The sequence below is a fragment of the Amborella trichopoda genome, chromosome 9, assembly GCF_054954075.1.
Source record: "Amborella trichopoda isolate Santa Cruz 75 chromosome 9, AtrichopodaSantaCruz75HAP2 v2.0, whole genome shotgun sequence".
NCBI classification, from domain to species: domain Eukaryota; kingdom Viridiplantae; phylum Streptophyta; class Magnoliopsida; order Amborellales; family Amborellaceae; genus Amborella; species Amborella trichopoda.
In genome coordinates, this window is record NC_142344.1 from 7,007,019 (window position 1) to 7,033,479 (window position 26,461).

A 26,461-nucleotide genomic window follows, 5' to 3' on the forward strand; every position below is an offset into this window, starting at 1 on the left:
ATAATCGTGGATCTTGAAATTTCAAATAAAAAAGAATTTTTTTAAAACCCATAAGTGCTTTGCTTGAGGGAGTTAATGTATAGCGTGCTCCCAATAGACCATAGTATATACGCCCAAGGGAAAAAAACAGAAAAAAAAGCCTATCAGACAAATGGCCGTGGTACTCACCACAAATTTGATCTAGACCGTCCATTTAGATCGGGGCATTGCTGTCATTACTACTATTCAGGGGTATTTTAGGCATCTTCTGAGGCAAAATCAGGCATCCCCCTCACTCTCTCTCGCAAAGTGCTACAAGCGCAGGCCTCATTGCAGACGTGCGATCTGATAGCATTTTGCCATGAAACCTTTGATTCTCAATCACTGCAAACCCTAATTCTCAATTCATAGTTTCCATTGACTTTCTGTAGTAAAATCTCTGAAACGGGAGGTCCTTGCGGGTCAAACTCTTGCTCTGCTCAGTTTATTTAATTTTCATTGAATTTCGGTTGTAATAATATTGCATTCTCGTTTTTGATTCCTGGGTTTTGTTTTATTGATATTCTGTGCTCTAATTGTCAGGGAATTCGGTCTTCATTTGCTGAAGTAGAAGATCCAGGCTGGTTGAAGTTGTTGCTCTTGTTAGACTCGTTAGATATTCATCTTCTTCCCTTTGATTAGAAATTCTTTATTCGGAGTTTGATTTTAACTTTAAGGGTTTTCTGTTTGTTATCTGTGTTTGCTATCTTTCATTAGTTATATTGAATTCAGAAGGTTAAGTTATAAAGAATCAAATTTATATTGGTTTAAGGACGGTGTTTTGACAAGTAATTGTGATCTTGGGTCCATTTGATGAGACTATATTCCTAATTCGGTGTCTTCTTGATTGGTTTTGTGGCACTTTTCAATCTAGAGTTGGTGATGAAAGTTAAACGTTGGTATTGCTTCAGTGAATTCGTTTCAAGTGCATTTGGGTTTTGTGACAGCTGACTAGAATTGAGAAGGAATAATTTTTCGTCTTCTGTTTATGGTTAACACAAATTTACCATAGACAAACTGAATGCAATAAGAACATTTTCTTCCCAATGCATTCACATTTTAATTTTTTTTTCCCTTTTATAAAAGGGGTGGGAATGGAACCCTTGAGATCATGTTGTGGCTCCAGGACCTGATTAATGATTTATTTTTCCGTCAAAAAGCCAAAAGTAGCATTAATGGGGTCTACATGAGTAGGGGGGTTTCTGAAATATATGCTGCCTTAGTTTTTGTTGTGATGCCTTCTTTTGTGCCACAAGCTATTGTTATAACAGTGACTGTTACCTACTGATAATGATAGTTAACAATAACTGAGATATAGGGGCATTTAGAAACACACAATCCTTTGTCTTTGTTCCATAAATATTTTCTTCATTGGATCTTCTTTGAGTGATTATTACTTCCAGATAATATTTCTATACTTTGCATCTCCAATGCATGGATATCTGTTGCTTTTGTCATCAGGTTACCATTTGTCAAATGGTGTTGATAAGGCAAACATACTGGCACATTGTTGTTACAGAAAGTGGTGGTCCTCACAATTCTTAGGAGTATGCTGATTAATTCTTGATGCATATTTTGACCTGAGCCATGGGAGATATGGCTTCAGGGAATCTTGAAATGGCCAATGAGCTTTGCTATGGAATCTCTTACTCAGATAACACTCATGATGAGCTTATACAGAGTATTCTGGAATTAAAATTTCAAAATGAGTATTTGAAGGCTCACTTTACTGGCTCACAAGGTCAGCATTTTGGATATGCTTGCAATATCAAAGAGGCCACTGAAAATGGGGAACATATAACTTCCGAAGATTTTGAGGCATTGCACGAACAGATACGCACCTTGACTAGACAAGTTGAGGAGCATCGAGAAACACAAAATGCTGCTGAAGATGCTTTGAAACATCTTCAACTGGCTTACTCTGAGGCTGATGCGAAAGTTCAGGAGCTTTCAAGCAAACTCTTTGAAGGTCAGATCTCCTTTTAAAATTGCTGATAACATGAGTTGATTGTGTGGGCACGGTATTTTGTTCTAAGAATTGTTGGTTAGTCTGTCCTTTACTTACTTGGGTTTACCTAAAGAGTGACCATGACATCTATTTTGGGATCGACATGACTTGTTATTCCCAGTTTGGTATGATAATGCTTAATGAAATTATCTTCTCTGTTGCAAAACTAAGTGAGAATATGTTGACACTTTTTGTGTTCTTAAATAAATACGCACTGAGGCAAGCACCCAAAGAAGAAAAGAACGAAAAAATGATACAGATGGGCATGATGACATAATAGTTTACTTATGATTGTTTTTATTTGGATGTGATGCAATGACCTTGATCATACAAGAGGCCTCCCATTCTTCTAAACTAAAATATGGCTTTTTAATGATTTAAAGAAGTAGGTGTTTTTCTGTTGTGCAATGTTCAAGTATGGAAGACACACTACTAAAACTCGATAAGAATAAAGGGTGTGTTAAAGCTTGAATCTGGTGTTACTAAAACTACACTGGCCCCTGGCTTTCGCGTCATTTTGATCAAACAATGACCTTCACCAGGTCCGCAATGGAACTCTTCATTCATAAGTTCAGCCCTTGTGCACTCTTTCCCTCACTTTACCACAAATTCTGCAATAAATATGTGCTATGAACTACATGGTTCCAGAGCTGCCTCTAGAGTCATCTTTCCCGCTCCTTAGTTCTTAACTTCTTATCCATGAGTTATAGATTAGCAAAAGAAAATAAGGAAAAAATTAGAGGTTTTCCTCATAAGTTCAGCCCTTGTGCAGTCTTTCCCTACTTTATCACAACTTCTGCAATAAATATGTGCTGTGAACTACATGGTTCTAGAGCTGGTTCAACTGTTGGGGCCTTCTGCCTCTAGAGTCATCTTTCCCACTCCTTAGTTCTTAACTTCTTATCCATGAGTTGTATATTAGCAAAAGAAAAGAAAAGGAAAAAATAAGAGGTTTTCCTCAAAGAATACCAAGATGTCTAATCTTTTGCTTGTCATATCACTATAATAGTCACACTTCATTCTTTTCTGAGTTCTTGTTGTTGCGAATGTTGTTATTGCAGCTCAGCAAAAAATGGACCAAGAAATAAAAGAGCGTGATGATAAGTACAGTGAACTGGATTCGAAGTTTGGAAGACTCCATAAGAGAGCAAAGCAGCGCATACAAGAGCTTCAAAAGGTAAATTTCATCTTTGCACTGGTCATTCATTTGTCTTCAAGTTATTACTCTACCTGAATATTGTGTTTCTTAGGACCAATATTGAGATTGTACCCTGCCCCGGTGCCTTTAATGTAGAGACTAGAGATTGTGAGGTTTCATGAAGTGGAGTAATTTTGTGAATCCGCAGAGGTCTATAGTTTACCCCTTGTGACTGGTCTCAGGTTCTCAAGTTCTTTCGGTGTGGCACTGATTATTGTAGAGTACTCACTTGATGTCATTAGGTGGGCCAAGGGTGAGTGTCCTCCTCTGTGGAGATTAGCTAATGCTATGAAGGAGATTGCAGATATTTTGTGGAGATAGAGTGGTGGCATTTCAAAATATGCACCAAGGGTTGGCAATGCTTTGGGCGTCCATTACTATTTCCACCCCCCCCTCCACCTAGAAGGGAAAAAAAAAAAAAACCAATAAGAAAAAAAAGAAAAGAAAAAAGAAAAAAATCCGGAAAGAAAAACTGAAGGATAAACATGGTGGATTTTGGTGTATTGGTAAGACTGGATGGGTGCATGAAGTTGTCCTTTAGCAGGTCTGTCGACTTGATTCAGGATATCTTTCCCATTAACTAGATCAAACTGTAACGATTCATGATGTACTATACTGGTTTTTATATACTAAGAACCGCCATTAGAGGGTTTTATCTCCTTCGTTTTTGGTGGAGAAAGGTAAAATATTGCCAAAACCATGCGCATAACATATATCCTGCACACTACTTATTACGTCGTAGGAAACTTGAATGGTGCTGACTTAGTTTGGTCATAGCGATATCTAAGCCAAGAAGTTCAGGTGGATATTGATTTGTTGCCTCATGTTGTTTGTGGGAGGAAAATGAGTGTTGGCGTGGTCAACTTTTTGAATGTTAATGTTTAACTAGATTTGTATCATTGCTTATATTTGGTCATTTTTGGAGGTATTTAGTGCATGTTTGATAACCGGGATAGTAGTCTTGGATTGGCTATCTTGGAATGGGCCCCAAAACCTTGTTTGGCAACTAGGTATTGAACTACAAATAGGAAATAGAATTTCCTCATCCCCAATAATTGGGGATGCTGGAATTTTTAGTGGTTATGGGGAGATGGAATTCTTCCGTTCTAGTGGCAGGACCCACCAACCCCCCCCCCCCCCCCCCCCCCAGCCACCATCTCATTTTCTCCCTCTCTCTCTACACCCTCTCACTAGCTCTTTGTCCACTTTGCTGCACTGTGACCTCTCTCTTGTCCTTGTTTCTTCTCGAAAGCTCAGAAGGCCGAGGGGGAGTAAAAGAAAAGATAGCTCCTAGGAAGGAGCTGGACCAGCTCCACCTCTTCGTCTCTGAGAAATCTTCTCCCATGAAGCTTGTGTGGAGGCTCTGTGATGAGATTCATGACATGATGGTGAACTTTTGGAACCCTCATAACCAAGGTTTGAAAAGTTCAATCTGCAACCGGCTAGGCTCCCTCTTGAACCAGCCGGCTGATTGACAAAACCGGTCAGATTTGTCGGAGCAGAACTGGCTGGTTCTGACCTAAACCGGTTTTAACAAGGGAGACTTTAGTGGGTTTTAATTTTTTGTGGCCCGCCCCCATATTTTTAGATTTTTTTTGGTAGAGGGGCGGTGGTCCACCCCTATTATTTTTATTGTAAAAAAGGTTGCCACTTTAACTGGCCCCAACCAATGTAACGCACATGCGTCATCAAGGCGTTAAACTCTCACTGTCATTGTGCGTGATGCTTTTATGGAAGCTCTCACTCCTACTAATATTAGATGTGGGACAAATTCTTCCATTTCTTCACTTTGAGTAAATGTCTACAACAACTGTGGGACAAAGTGGTCATTCAAATTGATACCATTTAAGTGGACAAAGTGGTCATTTTTGAGTGGTCATTCAAATTACCCCAACGTAATGATGTGGGACAAATTGAGTCTACAACAATTCAACGCATGGCAAAACTTTGGGATCAATTTTACATATGAGACATTTTACAAACCTTTGGGAGCAATTTTATATACGAGACATTTACAATGCCTGGCAAACTTACATAGATATTTACATAATTTATTACTTTATTTATTCACATAGTTAACATTTCATGGCAAACTTACATATATATTTACATAATTTATTACTTTATTTATTTACATAGTTAATATTTAAAGCTATGTTATTTATATAGTTTATTTACATAGTATAAACTTGGCTATATTTTCTTGAAGCTATAGTTTAAATATAGTTAATCTACAACATAGTTATTTTGAGCCATAGCTAATTTTAAAAATTTACAACATCATTCTAAATTAGCTAATTTCTAATTATTTTACGCCATAGCTTATTTAGACCATGTAGCTTTGATTTTATATCGTGTAGCTAATTTTCAAAGCTGTATAAAAAAGCTTCTATGGTGTAAAGAAAACTTTGCCAGCAAAAGATTAGGACAATACGACACTTGGTTTTTTTTTTTTTAACATTCAAAGGAAATTAAGACAATGCAAAGGAAGAAAGAACCCTAAAAATATTCAATGGTCAACTTACGTCTAGACATGAAAATGACGTCTCAATATTCATGTATTTTTGTAAAATCATGAAAGTACATAATGCATCACCTTTTGAAACTCAAACAACACTATTTTAAGGGAATTTTTGAAATTTTGTTAGGCTGAAACTTGCCGATTCTCTGATTCGGATTGCTGATCCACCAATCCGACTCCGTTTTTGAAGTGGCTGATCCGGTTCACCGATTCGTTTTTTTAAACCTTGTTTATAACATTTTGTCAAAGTTTTTGGTGTTACTTCTGTATCTATTTGTTGATTTTCTCTGTCATGGGTTCTTCCCTTCTTTGTTTCTAAGCCTCTCTCTCTCTCTCTATATGTGTGTGTGCGCGCGTGCGTGCTCTATATGTTCCTTTCTCTTATGTACTCTTCTAATGAACCCATTTCAATGGAGCTATACTCTCTGAAGATTCCTTCCTATTCAACAATGGCGACATATGTCACCCTCGAGCACATCTCAATTCTCTATCTTCATGATTCAAACTAATCTTCGCCAATTTGCAATGATTTCTTTACCAAATGAGAAATGGAGCTCTCTCTCTCATATGTTATGATAACATGATTTAGCAAGAAGAAGTAGAAGAGGAAGAGAAAGAGGAGAGGGAAAGTGCAAGATGTTTTTTGAATCTTAATACCCCATTTTGTATATTAATCACAATAAATGAAATGAACTTTGTTTTGATCATGTTTGTGCAGAGGCAAATACGATATTTCCATCCCTACAAAACAGGAAGAAGACATCTCTAATGATCTACAAAGGCAAAGAAATTTTACCAAAAATTGAATAAGTTTTGTGGCATGATCTGCGATCCTTATTTTTGGATAAATATTGAGCTTTAAATAACCCTAAATCTCTGCTTTTAACCTCTTTTGATATTGAAAAAAAAGAATCAAATCCAAAAATGAATTTGATCTGCACAAAGATTTTTTTCTTTTCTCGATCTTCAAATATTTTTCAAAACTGAAAGCTTTAATTTTTTATTTTCTTATTAGGAAAAAAAGAATTTTAGGGAGCCATGAGGGGGTTGGAACACCACCCCCTCCTCTTTTCCAAAACAATGTCGTTTGCCCTCCTTCAATATGGGGAGCATTTTCTGCCCTTGGGGCTTGGGCAGCTGAGGTGGGTAGGCCCTATGAGAGGCGTGTAGGCCCCTGCCCGCTGTAAGGGTGCCCCTAGGGCGGCAGGTGCTTTTGACACTTTGTATTAGGTTTTTCTGTAGTTGTTAAACATGCTAGTCTTTTCTTCCAATGGATGAGAGAAGTCACGGGTTCATAGGTGTGAAGATGCATTTCTGATTCAGAAAGTGGTGTCATTAGAATCATAACATTGATCTAATCATGTGGCTCGTTTTGATTGTGGTGGTTGTTTCTGGTCTTACTATCAAAGAAGAGGATTTTTCAATTTGCGTCATGGTTGGGGATCTGTGGTTGATTGTTTTGTTTCTCAATCCTCTAGTTGAGAGCAGTTCTCATCAATTGATTAGGTTCTTGTGGGAATGGGGCATCTATGCAGTCTTTCATTGTTCTGAGAGGACTAAGGAGTTCTCAATCTTTTCTAGGCACATCACTGTAAATTGATTAGCCATAAGAACATGATTTTGTGGTGCGGACATCCAGTCTTTCACCATTCATTATGTTGTATTTTTTTTTTCTTTCATGTGGTCTTATATCATCATTGAAAAGTGAAAATGAAACAATCTTTATCTCTGTTCTTTCTTCAGGAGAAAGATGATCTGGAAGCTCGTTTGCATGAGGTGGATAAGAAGGCTGAGCAAACATCATCTCAACATTCTGTAGCTCAACAAGAACTGGAGCGTACCAAGCAACAAGCTAGTGAAGCTCTGAAATCTTTGGATGGGGAAAGGCAACAATTACGAACGGCAAATAATAGGTAGCTAAGTGTTTATTTTTTTAATGGTGCAGAAACCAAATGAAAGCATATCACATGAAATGATGAATATATGGACAGCATTTTTGCAGTTGTGCACTAACACGTGTCATCACATTTGGTTTTTGCTGTATGAATTACTTTTTTGTGTGTGGTCATTGTAGGTATGAACATTTTTCTTGTACCTAGCTTTTGTATATGGTCATCATGGATACAAACACTTCTTTTCTTCCTAGCTGTTCTCACTGTTCAATTTCTTGCAGACTTCGAGAAAGCGTTGATGATCTTCATCGGTCATTGGAAGCTAAGGAACATGCCCTTGAAAACTTGCAGCAGTCACTTATAGAGAAAGAGCAGGTCTTACACTCTTAAGTACATTCCAGGATATCGCGATTGTCTTTATAGTATTCACCTTACTTTTCTATCAGATGGATAAACCCTGTATGTTTATCTCTGCAAAAGTTACTTTTAGTTCTCTCTGTGCTTCTCAAAGTAGAACTGGTTCATTTTCCACAGTTGTCTTGAATCTTCAGAACTCCTATGAAGAATGAGCAAACGGAAATAAATAATGGTCATTTATGATGATAAATGCTTTGGACATGACGTGAACTTTTTCTTGCAAATTTACTTACAAATAGTATTATGCTCCATGCAGCATTGGTAAAACATCAGTCTTATTTTATAGACCTTAGAGTAATAGGTCTTCGTAAGCTTTCTTAACTTGCTGGCTAAACTTTTTATGTTTTCAAAATATTTTCTGATACAAGGTGCCATTCTGAAAGGGCCGAACCTTTTCAGTTCTGTATATTTCACCCATTTGTCTGTTGCTTCATGCATGTTCACACACTAATAATGATTATCAATTGGAATTTATGGTATGCGATCTTGGATCAAACAAAGATAAGCTCAACCAGATTTGATGCCCATGGGCCTATCCAATTAGTGGTAGAAGAGTGATTACAACAGCAGAGTTGTAGAAGAGTTACTACGGCAGCAGAGTTTTTTTACAACCTGCATGGGTTTCCTTGTCCTCATGATCTGTAATTGGCCGTCAACCAACTGTTTGAAGTCTATCTTCTTATTTCATATCGTGCGAGGAGTTGGGGGTAGTAAAGATGGGATGTGTGAGACAAGGTAGAGGTGAATGGATGTGCCGTTATGAATGATATGCTGGATGGAGTGTCTTGATCTACTCTGTGCAAAGGGGTTTGGGCCCATGTCGTGATGGGAACTGTATTTTGCGTCTCTCTGAAGGACCTGACAGCACACTGCAGGCAAGTTGCTGAATACATATGAGCAGGAGAGGAGAAGCGCTTATGGAGCGTAATGGTGGCAGTAAGATCAGTTTTAGAGGAGAAACAGAGTGCATGGAAAACCATCAGCAGGGTGTTGCATTTTGTGGAAGTTGTGAGTACTGTTCTGCAAAATCAAGGTAGTAAAAAAAAAATCAACAAATAAAAAATATTATTGAGTTAAGTACCTGAGCGGTTTGTCCTGGCAGTGACTTCATATGTCTTAGTTACTATAACAGTTCAGGGGTTTTGGCATGAATGATTTGGACTCCATACCGAAGGCAATTGTGGAAGGATGTGGTCGAATGATTTTTAGGTTTGTCATCTGGATACAGCATCCTACTGGCTCCAAGTGGCTCAGGCGAGTCCAAGCTTGGGTCAGTGATTTTTTAATTGCTTGCTACTGTCCGATCATAGGTTGGATCAAGAAACGAGAATCCCTGGTGGCTGATTGTGGATATCAGTGTAGGTCATGGGGTGTACATTTTGAGCCCAATTTGAGCCTATAGCTAGATTTTTGCCAGATGTATCTATTAGATCCATTAGATTTGAGAAAAAACAAGATTCGATAGATTACAGTGATTTAAATCCAAAAAATGTATAATCCATGTTTTCACATTACATACCCATATGCACAATGAGAACCCTATAACCTGAAAGTCCCATAAAAATTTGAGAAAATGAGCTTGTATGGTCATGATAAACAAACTTAAGAATCGCCCGAGTCCCTGTTCTGAACAGGCAAGATAGGGCTATTAATTACAGCGAGAATCATCCATTTCTGGACAACCCAGGCAATTCCTCAGTTCGGAACCATGCCAGACAGGTACCCTCCCAGGTTTTATCTAACTCAGGCGATTTTGTGTAAGCTCATCAGTTTGCAACCACTGAAGCAAACCATGACCATGGAAACAGAAAACAAAAATTGTTGCTAGGTGGACACAGTTGAGAAGATAATCAGAAAGCAAAAGTTGAGCATAAAATCGAAGATGCGAGGTTCGAAATTCAAAGACTTTTGAAACTCCTCCTGGGATTGTCATCCCCTCAAACTAGGATTGCACCCCTATTTCAGGTGGGGTTATGATCCCCTTCCATGGGGACCAAGATCGGATTGAGATCCCTTGATTGGCATGAGTGAGCTCTACTTGGCCACCAGCTCTTGGATCGTATGAGAGGGATTCCAAGGGGAGATCGCCACCCCCCAACCGAGCTTCTCGCATCTATTTTCTATACAACTAATTGCTTATGATTTATGAATTAAAATATGTTGGGAAGTACAGTTTCATAGATATGAAACTCTTAAAACTAAAATTTTGGTTCAAGTTCCATAAATTGAATTTCGTCAAACATTTAAATCAATTAGAAAGATGCCACTAAGAAATGGAAATACAAGTCCCATTGAAGTGATGAGAAAGGAATAGTGGGGGAGGGGGAGGATATGTACCAACTAATATCAAGATGGACACTCAATCTGTATGTTTGGAGGGAAAATGTGCTCATGTTTACCTAAATATTGACAGTGGATTTGAACGTATTAGAATTGATATATGTGGTGGACACCTTGTTGATGGATACTGAATACCTCTTGTTCACATTTTTCCTTTCGGTATGACATATTTGGAAATACTGCCATTTAAGGTACATTGGATGATGGAAAAAAAAACACTGTGCTGGATGTGATTGACATATGAACCTTGAGTTGGAAGCGAAATCATTGTGATGGGGCTAAGAAGAATTTGTACATGTAGTATGGTGCTTAATGGCAATGAATTTTTGGTACTTCCCTGGTAGTAGGTGATGAGTCTATATTCTAGCCTTTTGCATTTTTCTTTTATCAGTTGTAATTCATGATATATAAAACCATTATAGTAAAATCCAAATGAAAGACGAGGGAGGTGGATGATGGCACAGCATTAATTCTTCCCTTTCTACCATCTTTTGTGTGCCTATATGCCACAGCATAGGGCATGGCAGTAATCTCGACTACAAAACTTGTTAGCCAGTCTTGCATTTCACCTAAGATTGTAGCCTGATTCCATGAAAATCAGGAATTTTCGCTGGTCTGTCACCGCCAGAATGCATGGCCCAGTAAACTTTCTATTCGTAACGTTCCCAACAGTGTGTATGCTTTGCTCATAGTTGAATCCACCATTCCAAGAGCATGCATGCTTCAGTTGACATGTACTAGGAACTTTTTGTGCCCTCCTTTCAGTTTAAATTTAGATATGACCTTTGGTCATTTTTTAACAATGGAGAAATTTCTTTGACCATTTTATTTACTGTTCATTCGATAGATAATTACAGCTGGTATTATTATTATTATTATTATTATTATTATTCAACCATCTCTTTTGCTGTTCATTTGAAAGACAAATATAGCTGGTATTATTCTTTGTTGGTTTCTCATGTGCATATCTACTTACCATGCCTGGGATCATTGACATCTTGTTTTAATAAATTAGGGCAGGTGTTGAATCATTAATTGATTTGTTAGTCATGCTAGTATAAATAAATTTGTCCTTGACATCGAGGATATAGTTGTATTTTATGCCACATGAATGATGTCGATTTTTCTTTTTCGGGATCTTATGACGCTTGCTGTCAAAGATAAAGTGGTGCTCATGTTGTATTTTACTTGATGTTTCTCAGATGGTGCAAGAAATTCAAGTTTTATTGCAATCTAGTGAGGAAAAGCAACAGAGTTCTATTGCAGAGCTAAATGCTAAACACCAGAAGGTATCCTTGCTTTTATTGAGAGCCGATGATTTTTACTTCTGTTATTCTTTTCGAAAATTTCTTGCTGGTATAAGTACATAATATTAACCAACTTGGGTTATCTGCTTCTGGTTCTGTTTCATTTTGTTGTGGTTGTCTATTGATCCTCCTCCAGCTTATAGGAAGTCTAGAAGCCCAACTTGCCGATGCATCATCTGAAAGGTACAAAGCATCTGAAACAGTCTCATCATTGCAGGTAAAAATAAATTAGCCCAATAGTGAGATTTAACAATATTGTTCTTGAATGATAAGAAAAGCACTAATATTTCTAAATGTGATGTCATCTCATTTATATTCATGGACAGCTGAAAGGTGTTCAAGATGAATTTTTCCTTGTTATGAAATGCTTTTGGGATTTAAATGCATTCCTCATCAATCATGTATTGCTTTAAATTTATTTATGCTTCTATAATTTTAAATCGGTAGCATAGAGCAAATATTTGTATTATTTGTACTTCATGGTTACTTCCTACAAACAATATATTCCAATATTTTCTGATGTGATATTGTCATTCGAAGGTTGCACAAGATCTTCAGAGCTGATGCAAAGGAACATGTGATGAATCATTCTAGATAAGAGTTGAGTAGTTGATGCAGGGCCATCATTTCCGTCATGAAATAGATCATTAAAATCATGTCTCACATGGATAATCTCAATAATCTGAGTGGTGGACTCCATCTCTGTAATAGAAATAAATTGTGCCAAAGAATCCAACCTTAAACTTGATCATTGGCCTAGACAATGCAAGCTTGCCGTATTTATTACAAGGTCTAGAATAACGGAACTGATGTACTCTCTATTCTAGGAGAGCATTCATGTTTTTGAAAAGGTGATGTATATGAATAAATATATAGTAAGAGTTTGTACAATAATGGGAGGCTTTAGTGGCCACTGGGGCCTCTGGTGGCATCTGGGTAATCTGGGACCCCACGGTCCACTCCCTCTCTACCTTTCTCGGTGACTTTGGTCCTTGCCAGAATCTCTGACGGTCTGGTATGGAAATCGACTACAGTTTATGGCCCTAATGCGGATGGTCTTAGAAGCTCCTTTTGGGAGGAAATTTCTTCAGTTGCCTCCCTGATCTCAAATATTTGGTGCCTACACGGTGACCTCAACACCAATAGGTGGTCCTATGAGCAGAACTTGAAACCCTCTATTTTCATAGCATGATCCAGTTTTTCAACTTCATCTACTCCTTTAACCTCTTAGATATTCCCCTCCAAGGAGCCCGCTTTACTTGGTCCAACCATTCTATCCAACCCTCCTTCTCCAACTTCCCAGGCAACCACGCTCTCGCTTTACCCAAATCTATCTCTGACCATTGTCCCATTCTCCTTGATACCCAGCCTATCTCTAGAGGCCCCTCCCCCATACAGTTTGAAATGGCATGGCTAGACTGGTGGGCCTCTTTCTCCCCCCCAAGTTCAAGGATGGGCTGGTTTTAGACTTCACCGCAAATTGCAGTTACTCAAAGCTACCCTCAAACAGTGGAGTAGTAATCTCCCTAGAAACTTTCGTGCACTCAAGGTAGAGCTGCTTAGCTCCATTCAATCGTGGGACTCTATCTAAGAATCCAGGACCCTGACCCCTGCTGAGCACCACTCTCGGGCTCAAGCCAAACATGACTGCCTATCCTCTTGAATAAAGAGGAAATCTATGGCGCCCAAAGGTCTAAAATCAAGTGGCTCAAGCAAGGAGACCTTAACACTGCCTTCTTCCACCGAATTGCAAACTGTAGAAGGCGGGAAAACTCCATCTCCCACATCAAGGTCGGCAACTCCATAATTGATCAACCCTCTCTAATTGAACGTGCTATGATCGATTTCTTGTCCAATCTCTTCTCCTCACCCCTGGCCCTAGACCCTCAATGCATGACCTCTCCTTCCTCCAAGCTACTTGGTTGGAGTATCCCTTTGACGAAGATGAAATTCTTGTAGCCATCTGCAATGGCCAAGACAGGGCTCCGGGACGGATGCCCAGTTGCCATCTTCAAAACTTTATGGGAGACTTTTAAAACTGATTTTGTAGCCTTCTTTGCGAAATTCCACTCTTGGGGAGTCATTTGCATGGCTAGGAATGCCACTTTCCTTGCCTTAATCCCGAAAAAAGAAGGGGCTGAAGAACTATCAGATTTCAGACCTATTAGTCTTATAAACAGCTCATATAAAATCCTCTCAAAAGTCCTGGCTACTAGGCTCAAGGGGGTCTTCGGCTGGGTTATTTCTCCCACCCAAGGGGCTTTTTTTAAGCATAGGCAAATCCTTGATGGAGCCCTCATTGCCCACGAGTGCATCCACTTCCATATCCTTTCCAAAGTTCCAGGCCTAGCTATCAAACTGAATTGGGAGAAGGCCTATGACCATGTCAGCTGGGGTCTCCTTGATGAGATTCTTAGCAGGGATGGGTTTCGGTCGTCGTTGGAGACATTGGATGAGGGATTGTGTTCCAAATCCTCACTTCTCTATCCTAATCAATGGATCACCTCAAATCCTCACTTCTCTATCCTAATCAATGTATCTCCTAAAGGTTTTTCCACGGCCTCTAGGGGCCTTCGTCAAGGAGACCCCCGATCACCCTTCCTCTTCGCCATTGTAGCAGCAGTTTTCAATAGAGCCATCTCCAGATTTTACCATCATGGTTTCGTTCATGATTTTCAATCCTCTTCCTGAGGGCCCATCGTCTCCCATAGTTAGGAGAGCATCCACCTCAAAAATTGCTTTAATGGACAATAACCTAGCTAGAATGCAGTGTTTTAAAATGTGGGATGCGGTCTTGATGTGGTCGGGGGGCTAATGTGGCTCGATGCGGTCCAGAAGCAAGTGCATCACCCCGATGCGGTCATAAGTATAAACAAAATTCCAAAATAACTCAAAAAATAGGTTAATACAAAAAAAGTAAAATAATGGAGGTGGTCTTTGTGGTAGTAGATATTTAATTTATTCATTAACTGCAGTATTATCAGCTGTCGGAGACTCTGAATCCCCTGATAGAAGACATTAGAAATATAAAGTAGAAACTAGAAACTGACTTTGTAGAAGACGTTAGAACTTAGAAGACATCATATTATCATAAATCATAAACATGCAAAAACCAATGTCACAAATTTGCAATTTCAAACTTTAAAGCTACAAACTTCAAAACAAAGATACATACAACTACTAAAAGTCTATGAAGAGTTCAAGAGTCAAGACAAATCATAGAAGACAATAGAAACGAAAAGATGATCTAATCAGCCCATGAAACCCTCGATATGTTGATGAATCTATGCTTAAACTTCTTCAAAACAACACCCAAGTTAATCCCAATTGACAATCCAACCAACACCTAGAGCAAATCGACAATTTTTTTCTAAAAAAATTCTGCAAATTTTTTTCCTCTTCATTTGGGGGGGGGGGGGGGGGGTGGGGTGGGGTGGGCAGGGGAGGAAGGGTTTAGTACCCCAAAACCCTTCCCCACCTTTTCACAAGGCAAAATTACAGAGTACACTTGGTTGTGGGCACATCCCACCAAAGCACATATGCGCCTCTATGCGATGCGCTTCTGGACGCATAGCGCATTATGCAGCCATGAAGAACATTAGCGGAGGACGTTGAAGAACCTTAGTGGCGCCCTTTATTGTCCTGTAATAAGTTGAATGAGAAGCACCTTTTCTCTCTTCCTGCCCCGTCCAACCCTGCTTAGCGTGTTACCACTGGCAAGGAAGACCTTCCATACCCTTCTCACCCCTTTTCTCCCTAAGGGAGATCTATACCTGGCCTCCATCTCCTATACCTAATGGAACAGAGGGCTCCCCCTATTGACAGTCCTTTCCCCAAACTTTACCAAAAGTCCCTCCATCTCATAAAACCCTCAAGAACCTGAGAAACTCGGCTAGCCCACTCCCTACTCTTTGGCAGGATTACCCAAGAAGCCTACATCCAGGCAATCAGATCTGGTCACCATAACCCAGAGGTTTTCCTTCAACCAAGCCCTGATGGATTCCCCAATTGACCCCCAAGACACATCCAACCTAGACCTACCCCCCTGCTGACTGGGGTAACATTCACCTTGGGAGAGACTTACTTGTGGAGCAAGCCAAAGCACTGGAATAGCACTGCTCGGCTCCTTCCTCCCTCCCAGGCACGACATGAATGACATATAAAAAATGGGCCCGACGAGCATGGAAGTTGTTGTCGATAACCTGCAATCCCCTCTCTAGAGGAGGCTGCATCTTTTCCTTCCCCTTAAAACATTGAGTCTCATAGGCGTTGGCTAATAGAGACCCCCATTTTAGTGGTGGCAAGTTCTCACTCAAACCATGGTCCCCCACTTTAGGACTCTCAGCAAGATGGTGGTGTGGACTTTCACTCATGAATCCTCCCCAACCCCATTCCTGACATCTGAAAACGATTAGGCAAATAGGGGACAACTGCTGGGTTGTCCTGAAAATGTATTCGACATCCTCCCATAACCTCTCCATTGGGCTCCTCACTCATGCTCATTGATGCCCCTTACCCTTCCTCCAACCCCATGTTCATCCTTCTAGAAGTCCCCAGTTACCGCCACTCAATCTCCACCCTTTGACTATACCTCTCATAGTGAGTACCTCAACAACCTAAGATCTCCTTGCCATGGAAGAGACCATGACAATGGGCACCATAATACTCCAGTCCAAGATCCTATTAGTACTCTGGATCTAGACATACATGTCAAATGTCAGTCAGTTGGTGTAGGAGTATAGAACCCGTAGACCTAGTGACCAGAAAGGCCACCAAACTCGGCTACAATCTCGTGGCAACACATCAAACATTTGATGATGGCAAGGGAGGCTGATGTGGGTCCCCTCCCCTAATCTAACTTTGTCTTCACCCCAGTGTTTTAAAAAATGGCGAGTCGCAACGTACTCGCCCGAGTCGACACGAGAATCGGCCACCCTGTGTCGACTCTAGTAAAATACACAGAATCGCTCGGTTCTAGATAAAAACCTGTGATTCGCTACAATAAACCGCCTAAGAACTGGCGATTCGTTAGTAAACCGCTTGAGTTACTACATTGAAGCCCGAGTCGCTTTGAACGTATTTCTCGTAGGCCCCACACTATACAAAAGTAAACTCCCAGAGTCAGGCTTAACCTCAGCGGTTTGATAGACAACTTTCTCGTCGTGCTCACCTCAAAAGCACGTGAACACAAAGGAGACGTTCAAATTACTTTTTATGTTGTCATTCACTCCCCAAAATTTTCGATATGGGACTTTTAGTTTTTAACCACATATTGTAGCAGCTAGGTGGCATTTTCGTTGGCTACAAATTCCTCCTTGATAAGTAATGACGTTCTGCTCCCGTGGGAACATATTGTCCATTTGCTCCCTCATGCAAATCTCAAGCCTATATTCTTAAGGCTTTGGAGATGTAACTTCTTAAGCAAACGTGAACATTAGAAAAGATATTTTTCAAGTCCAATATACTATTTGCTTGAAAGTTTAATTTTTAGATAACCCATTTTTTTTTTTGTCTCAAAATAATCATCTAGTTATTCTTAATTGGATCTCAAAAATCAAATAAAAAATATCCTAGGGGCATTTAATCATAGATTATTTTCCCACCGTTTTTTAGCTTTTTGTCAAAAAATATATAAAAGTTACCTTGACAAAAAAATAAAAGTTATGACAAAAAAATAAAAGTTACCTTGATAAAAAAAACCAAAAGTTATGACAAAAAAATACAAATTACCTTGACAAAAAAATAAATATTTTAAAAAACATGGTTACCTTGACAAAAAAAATAAAAGTTGTCTTGACAAAAAAATAAAAGTTATGACAAAACAATAAACATTGCCTTGACAAAAAAATAACAGTTATGGCCAGTGGTTTAAAAAACGGATCGGTGCCTCGGATCGGGAACCCTAAAAATTCATCCGGATCGGTGAATCGGCGATCCGGATTGGCAATTGACCGAATCGGCCATTCGGATCGGGAATCAACCGAATCGGTCGGATTAAGCCTTAAATAAAATCCAAAAAATTATTAAAATTCATTATAAATGTTGGTTTTTAGGAATCCAATAAGAAATGGGGGTACTACATTATTAACTTTCATTTTTTTCATCAATATGCGAATATTGAAATGTTTATTCCTTATATGAACTTATGTTACCATGAAATTTACATCACATAAAAAAAAAATCATAGAATTATCATAGATGAAATATATAATCATACATGGACTATAGTAAAGAATGGATTAAATCGATAAAAAAAAAAGCAACAAAAAATGGCCACCAAAATCGATGAAAAAATGGCCATCACTAACTAACTATAATCTTATATACTGAAATTGAGTTGGTTTACATTTTATAATTATTTTACTATACAAATAATAACAAATCCAAAATATCTTATAATATCATCTAATTTAAAGTATATTATTGACAATTGTAAGAAAAAATAGTAAATTACATAATTTATAATGCAAATAAATTAATAAATAAAATAAAAGATAGTAAATTACATAATTTAAAATGTAAATAAATTAATAAATAAAATATAAGATTTGGTTATCAATGTAGAAATTATTAGTATGCATACTAATTTACGAAATTACAGTTTAATTTTGACAAAAAATATTTTTTTGTCATGGTAGTTTTTATTTTTCTGTCGTAACTTTTATTTTTTTGTGAAGGTAAATTTTATTTTTTTGTCATAACTTTTATTTTTTTGTCAAGGTAACTTCTATTTTTATCGACAAAAAATTATTTTTTTGTCAAGGTAACTTTTATTTTTTTGTCATAACTTTTATTTTTTTTGTCAAGGTAACTTCTATTTTTTTGACAAATATTTATTTTTTTGTCAAGGTAATTTTTATTTTTTTGTTATAACTTTTATTTTTCTGTCAATGTAACTTTTATTTTTTTTGCCATAACTTTTATTATTTTGTTAAGGTAACTTTTATTTATTTTTTGGTAAAAAAATAAAAAGATGGTGGAAAATAATCAATGATTAATGCCACTAGGATATTTTTTATTTGATTTTTGGGATCTAATTAATAATAACTAGATGATTATTTTGAAACAAAAAAAATTTGGGTTCTCTAAAAATTGGACATTCAAGCACGTAATGCATTGGACTTGAAAAACATATTTTTTAATGTTCATGTTTGCTCAAGAAGGTACATCGCCAAAGTCTTAAGAATATAGGCTTAAGATTTGCATGAGGGAGCAAATGACCATTATGCTCCCACAGGAGCACAACTTCATTACGGAGGAATTTGCACGAACAAAATGCCACCTCGTTGCTACTAGCGGTGGTTTGAAAATTAAAACTAAAGTCCCACATTGAAGACTTTGGAGACTAAATGCCATTATAAAAGGCAATCCCAACGTCACTCGAACGTGTTCTTTAGTCGAGCACGGTAGAAGTCGGTTGTGCGTGTACGATGGGGGGGCCCACAAAGAGTATTTTGAATACTGTAGCGATACTGTTGGGTTTTACTGTGGCGATTTGGGTTTATTATAGCGACACGGGCGGTTTACTGTCGGGCATTCTATCTGCGTTTTCATCCCCGGGTAACGCCACCTCTATGGGAGGATGTTTTTCCCTTCCCGCAGGTGGCGTTACTGAATTCCCAATCATAAAGGTCCTGTCCCGTCTGTATTGCCGGTTCTTATCAAGAACCGGGCGATGCTGTGCATTTCACTGGAATCGACATGGGGTGGTCAATTCCCGTGTCAACTCGGGCGAGTCCGTTGCGACTCGTCTTTTTTTAAAACACTGGTTATGACAAAAAAGTAAAAGTTATCTTGACAAAAAAATAATTTTTTGTCAAAAAAAAAAATAAAAGTTACATTGACAAAAAAATAAAAGTTATGATAAAAAAAATAAACTTTACCTTGACAAAAAAAATAAAAACTACCTTGACAAAAAATAATTTTTTGTCAAAAAATAAAAATAAAAGTTTCCCTGACAAAAAAATAAAAGTTATGACAATAAATAAATGTTATCTTGACAAAAAAAATGATTTTTTGTCAAAAAAATAATTTTTTATCAAAAAAATAAAATAAAAGTTATCTTGACAAAAAAATAAAAGTTACATTGACCAAAAAAATAAAAGTTACCTTGACAAAAAAAAATTTCCTTGACAAAAAAATAAAAGTTATGACAAAAAAATAAAAGTTACCTTGACAAAAAAATAAACGTTACCTGAGCAGTACCATTTTCTTATTTTTCTTGTTCAAAAAATAAATAAAAGGTAATATAACAAGTATTTATTGTCAATAAATAAATAAAGAGTAATACAACAAGTATCATGCTTTTCAAGCACGCATTTGAGCTGTGATTATTCCAGAAACCTAAAAGAAATTGATTTTTGAAACCTAAAAAATTAGATTTTTGAAAAATTAAAGTGTTATTTCAAGAATTGGTATGTATTCTAATAATTTCTACATTGATAATAAAATCTTATATTTTATTTATTAATTTATTTGCATTATAAATTATGTAATTTGCTATTTTTCTTTACAATTGTCAATAATATACTTTAAATCAGATGATTTTATAAGATATTTTGGATTTGTTATTATTTGTATAGTAAAATAATTATAAAATGTAAACTAACAATTTCAATTTCAGTATATAAGATTATAGTAAGTTAGTGGTGGCCATTTTTCCATTGATTTTGGTGGCCGTTTTTTGTGGCGATTTTTTCATTTAATCCATTATTTATTGTAGTCCATGTATGATTATATATTTCATCCATGATAATTCATGATTTTTCTTTTGTGTGATGTAAATTTAATGGTTAACATAAATTCATACAGGGAAAAAACATCTCAATATTCGCATATTGATGAAAAAAATGAAAGTTAATAATGTAGTTCCCTCATTTCTTATTGGAATCCTAAAAAACAACATTTATAATGGATTTTATTTAAAGCTTAATCTGACCGATTCGGCCGATTCTCGATCCAGATCGTCGATTCACCAATCCGGATGGGTTTTTGGGGTGCTCGATACGAGGCACCGATCCGTTTTTTAAACCACTGCTTCACCTTATCCATGTAGGCTCTCTCGAACCCCTAGAAGGCTGAACCTAACTCGACTGATGCTGCTGCTAATTGGATCCCACTCTCTGCTCTTCTAGACATTCACCCCTTCCGGCCCCACTGACAGCAGTAAATTTCTGCAGGGTCTGAGCCGGTAGGGGTCCAAGTCAACAGGATGTCCTGCATCACCAAGCATACTGCTAGCTCAGTGAATGAGCTGACACCTGGCAGTCCCTTCACAAACCCCTCCCCTCGTCCTAGCCTTGTGAATGGCGCCTCAATTTTTTGTGACCCAATCTACTCCCATCCAACTTACCTCCCTCGTAGGCCCCCTCCCTCATTGCCTCATCATTCCCCTAAGTCTATTGACGCATATCACCCCAGTTGATTGCCCATGCTGTCCATAGCCGCAAAGGGCCTTCATCCAACGGCCCTTATTCCAAGTCTCAGAGAACTAGCCTGCCACTTGTATTGCAGCTCATCGCTTTTGGGGCCCAGTCCAGGGGATAGTCATAATTGTGCTGACAGAGGGGATTGACTGGAACTAGCCCTTGACAGTTCAAGCTCCTCTGGTTTGCTAGTGAGGGCATTCTGTAAACATTGCGTGCGCGCCCCTCCCCCCCTGTCCCCAACCCCTGGCTGCCCTGCCATTCTTCCATTCTTCTCCCTTGCTCAAAATTAATGTGCCATCTACTTGTGACTCCCCACAGGATCTTGACTTGGATTCACCCTAGGAGTGTTGCCCCCAAATGCACACGTGGCCATCCCGAAAAGAAGGGGTCCCATCAACTAATCACAGATGCAAGCCACATGGAGCTCCAATCTAGAACCTTGATAGGACCTAACTTGGTATGTCCAGATGGACGGTCCAAATCCAACCTGTCACTTCTGGAGGGTGGGCAACTGGACTGCTGACTCTCTCATGAAGTATTTGCATCACAGGAGGACTCATGGGGATCACCTACGCCTGGAGTGGTAGTGCATGCTTCCACCTTTTTTGTCAGCTGTGGGACGGTACAGCCCATCACTTTTGACTCTTACCTTTATGAGCACGAGACCCCAACTTTCTTTGTGTTGGCGGTGAATGTACAAACCCCATTTTTTGATATCTTGTCTATGTAGAGCACCTGGGATGTGGGATGCCATTCTTTTCGTAACAATGTAAACAAAAACTTCTGCAAAATGTAAGTCAAATGTTTTCTTAGAGAAAGAAAGTCTAAGTGGTAGTGAACGATCATTATAAAATGTAAGAGTATGATAGATACCTCTACTTTGATGTCATTAGGCATACATTATGTTGCAATCTTTACTCAATTATTGTAGAATGAAAGTGGCTATAAATGCTTTTCCGTTGTGCATATGACCAAGCTGGCCCTTGGCTATTCCGTTCTGGACTACTAACTTTCCATGTGAAGATGACTTGTTTTACCCAACTCTTGCCTATTTACAAAACATTTTTCCACACAGAATTCAACAATTTGCAATAATATTAAGCTCTCATCATCCTTGGCAATCACATTAACCTCTCTGTGTTCTTGATATGGATTACCACATTACAGATTGCTGAAAAAAGATTATGGGTGAAATTATAAAAGACAAACACTACAGGAAGTTTTGTTATAGGCTCTCATCATCCTTGGCAATCACATTAACCTCTCTTATGTTCTTGATATATTTAATGGATTACCACATTACAGATTGCTGAAAAGAGATCGCAGGTGAAATAATAAAAGACAAACACTGCAGGAAGTTTTATTTTCAAAACTCTTTTTAAGACTAATCACAGAGATGGTTCTTTCTGTCCTTCATTAGTATATTCTTTTCTGGAATAGTTTATTTTCTTTATTGTCCAATCAATGTATAATGATCATGGCAATAAGACTCTCCATTATCACGCTTGCCAATATTCTCAGTTGTGGATATCTAATTTGTTTATGAGCATTCACGTAATATTTCTATTTTTCCTGACATCTGCAATAAATTTTAATGCCATTGATGTGGCGTTATCCTTAATAGGTGCTAATTGCTGAAAAGGAATCGAGGATTGCAGAGCTAGAAGCAGCATCCAGTGGTAAAGCAGCAAGACTAGGAGCTGCAGTGGAGGCAGCCAAAGGAGAGGTTATGCATCTCAAACGTGAACATGTATGAGTTACAACACCATTTTATCCTGTGATTTAGAGTTTCATGCTTCTATTTGAAGAGTGATAGTTCTTGCTATTTGATCCTGTAATGAATGTGCCGAAAGGTCGGAACATCTAATCAGTGTTTAGGAAAACACGTCGGCCAAGATATTTGGCCCTTGGTCGAGTTATGCAGACCAAAAAGTAAAAAATTTCTAAAAAACAATAAAAAATAAGGAAAAATATTTAGAGTTACTAGAAATATTAGAAGGCTAGAGAGGATGGAAAAATCTATATAATATGGCCTACTAAAATATTTGATTTGTACCTCATATATTTCAGAAAATTTTAAGAAAAGGAAAAATGTGAAAGATCCGAAATCATCCTAAAAACTATCAAAATCATCTAAAAGATATTTCTAAGCAATATATTTTTCATTTTGATTTTTTTTTTTAAATCTTTTCTGTTTTAAATTTTTAGGGGTTTTTGTAGGGGGAATTGGGGACCCAACTTGCCCCAAACTGCCTCGCCACTAGGCAAGGCCAAGTTACTCAGCTAGGTCTGAGTGGACTCGACCAAGTCACGGAAAGATGCATCTAATTATTGTGTAATTTTCGGTGTCGTATGCATCCACCTTTGTAGTTCTCAGTTACTTCATGTTTAGAATAATTGGCACCTATGCGTTATAGAGCTATCTGTAGCAGTGTTTCATACTTCAGTAATGCTGGATCCTAGTTCATGTAATAATAGAGTCACAGTTGGTCTAATCATGCAGGATGATCAAATTTCTGGTCATATAAGTAACTGGTTCTGATATTGATTACAATAGTCACCGGAATCCACATTTGATGGTCTTCTCTGAGCACTAGTCACAATGGTTGATAAAACCGTCCCAGGATTCTTTCTTCACCAAAAGAAAGGAAAACTTTGCATTGGTTTGGTACTTTGGTCGGAGTTCCATCAAATTGTACATCTTTTGAAAGATCAAGCATTAAAGTGAATTTATTGAGCTGCTAAGGCATCATCTCGGTCCCCAAACCATGGTTGGGCTCTCTTGTGGTGTCATTGTGGTGAATTAAATTTGTGTTTTTAGCCTAACTTTGGCTGTCAGAAAACAACCCAAGTAGGTGTGCATGCACTGACGAAACACCCCCACTTTGTGAGTTAGATAAGAACAGAAGATACCAGTTTTCACCCACACAATTGACAGGTGTTATTCGGTACCATCCGCATGTTAACTAAAGCATATGTTGTATTTGGGCAGTCAACTTTGGGTAAAAGTAGCCAAACGAAGGAGAGAGTGTGCATATGAGAGAAAGCAGGACAGGAAGCGTTTCAGTAAGAAGTGCTATGATCCATATCATCAAATATGTTAGGAGAAATTTAAAGAAAGAAGAGAGACTGTTTGGCCTCAATTATTGAATGAGACAGACGAAACCTAGGGAGGCTTTCCTTAGAGAAAGATGCTGAAAAGGACTGAGTCATCAAAATAGTCCAAGACTAACTCTGTCTGCGTTTGTTACATCATGCAAACTTGCTTTTTCCAGTATTGATTTTTCATGCTAATTATTGTTGATTGGAAAAAAGGTCATATCATATGCATTGTAACGCATGGCCATCCCTTGACCCAACTTGAATTTCACTGAGAAATAAATTCCATACTAGTATGTGCTAGCCTCATTTCTTCAAAGCATAAACGTTTATTCTTTCTTTCCTTTGAAATTTTGTTTAAACTTTTCCTCTGATTCATAAAAAAAAAGAAAAAAGCCTCCTTCCTCAGATTATTATTACTTTTAAGTAGTCCACAGCTATGCAAATCATGTTGCATATGATTGGTATCATCATTGCAGTGATAATATTGGTGAACTTCTGATGCATATCAAAATAGTGGATTCAGTATCTTTCATTCTTCTCAAATTTTGTAGGCTTAATTACATTTTTATTTAATTATGAATATATATTTTATTTTTTTACTACGGTTATTTTTTGAAAATTATTGCATAGGGTTAGAGTTACATATTGTTTTTTTTAACGGAAAGCTTGTCTTAGGTTTAGCCAAAAAATAAGGGTTACGTTTGACCTTTTGTTTGTAGGAAACTTAATTTTGTTCCTTAAGCTTATCTTTAAAGATAGTAAGGTAGTTATCTTTTATCTTTTACATGGAAAGAAAGGATGAGAGTAGTGCTTATAGGAAAGGAAGGTTATCTTTAGTCTTTTAGGAAATACGTTTTATTTATTTATTTTGAATTAATTGTTATCTTGGCTAAGGGAATGAGGATGTAAAGCCATCAATTAGGAAAGGAGGGACTACGTTTTTGGAAGGGAAGATTTTTTTTTAGGAAGCTTAGAAGGGAATAAAAGGGGTAAGGATTGATTTTTGTTAATGAAAAAGAAAGTTACTTTGTAGAGAGAAAAAAAATACTCATAATAAAATAAAAAATAATTAAGCCTCCAAAATTTGAGTAAGAATGAAAAATACTGAATCCATCTGATTTTGATCTGCGTCACCTTCTCAGGTGTTTGTGTCTTTGTGATGAGTTGATATTTGAAACCCCTTCTATATATGCCGCAGATTATTATTTCAATGCGAACATCATTTTCTAATAGGCTTGTTGCAAGCATTACACCATACAAGATAGAATGGGTATTGTCTTTGCTATCTATTCATGACTATCTTTCATTCAGGAGAAAGAGAAAGAAAGCTGGGAAAATGCTCTGCAGGCCCTCAAAACCAAGTTGGAGGCATCTGAGGCTGCCTATTTGAACTCTGAAATTGAAGCAGCCAAGATAAGAAGTATACATCCTTCTCTATTTTGCAACAATGAACAAAATCTTGAAGTTATTGCATTTCACGTGGCCTCCATATGTAGGTCAGTTGGAACTAAAGTTGGCTGTTCAAAATCAACTTGTAAGCTCAAGAGAGGCCGAACTTGCAGCTGCCAGAGATGAGGTATTATACCAAAGGACATTTTGGATATCTACAATATGGGAAATATGGAAGATATGTATACAAAACGAGATGCTGAGGCCCTTTACCTGTATTTCCATTTTGTCTACTATGTTATGCCAAATAACATTGCGTCTATTTACGGTATAAGAGATGTGTATATAAAAAGGAATATGGAGCCCCTTTACCTGCATCTCCATATCCTGCTGACAGCCTCTATACTTGCAAATGATACGCTCAGCTTCTATATGAAATTCTTCGGTTTCATTTTCCAGCTGCCAACTTGTCTAGTGTATGATTGTTATGAGAACCAGAATTAGTTTTCTAAGAAACTTGTGACACATGAGGATCATAGTTCGAATGATATTTCTTCTTTTTGGTACTTAGGGAATTGTTTTGGTTTAATTGTTTTATCTATAGTATTTAGATTGTAAAATGAGCTATCACTAGTGTATTGCTGAATCTGGCATAAAAAAGTATTTTTTTCTGTGAGCAGGGCGCCATGTTGAGCTAAGTTGATCCTCTAGAGTTACACAGACTGTTTCTGGTCTTCAACTCCTGTTTTTTAGCACCTTCAATTATTTGAGGGGAATACCTTTAAATTTGTTTGTTGGCTCGAACTTCAAATCATATTCAGGGGCCCTGACCATTTACCTT

General features: G+C 37.7%; 1 protein-coding gene across 21 annotated transcripts in view; it reads left to right on the forward strand.

Moving 5' to 3' along the window:
* Window positions 1-283: 283 nt before the first annotated feature.
* The window catches only part of ATGRIP (Golgi-localized GRIP domain-containing protein), a 48,907-nt gene continuing 22,729 nt past the window's right edge, over window positions 284-26,461 (forward strand). For 2 of the 21 annotated variants that reach the window (XR_016041200.1, XM_006828665.4), the window contains exons 1-11: window positions 284-440; window positions 562-629; window positions 1,480-1,987; window positions 3,088-3,203; window positions 7,489-7,658; window positions 7,919-8,012; window positions 11,597-11,683; window positions 11,838-11,918; window positions 22,754-22,879; window positions 25,543-25,651; window positions 25,728-25,807. Coding sequence is in view for 11 of the 21 variants with exons in the window: in XM_006828665.4 (XP_006828728.1) it covers window positions 1,606-1,987; window positions 3,088-3,203; window positions 7,489-7,658; window positions 7,919-8,012; window positions 11,597-11,683; window positions 11,838-11,918; window positions 22,754-22,879; window positions 25,543-25,651; window positions 25,728-25,807 (1,245 nt within the window). In the remaining 10 variants the exon portion in view is untranslated. The remainder of the gene's footprint in view (window positions 441-561; window positions 630-1,479; window positions 1,988-3,087; window positions 3,204-7,488; window positions 7,659-7,918; window positions 8,013-11,596; window positions 11,684-11,837; window positions 11,919-22,753; window positions 22,880-25,542; window positions 25,652-25,727; window positions 25,808-26,461) is intronic. The other 19 variants (XR_016041204.1, XR_016041208.1, XR_016041202.1 and 16 more) reach the window with 15 other exon arrangements.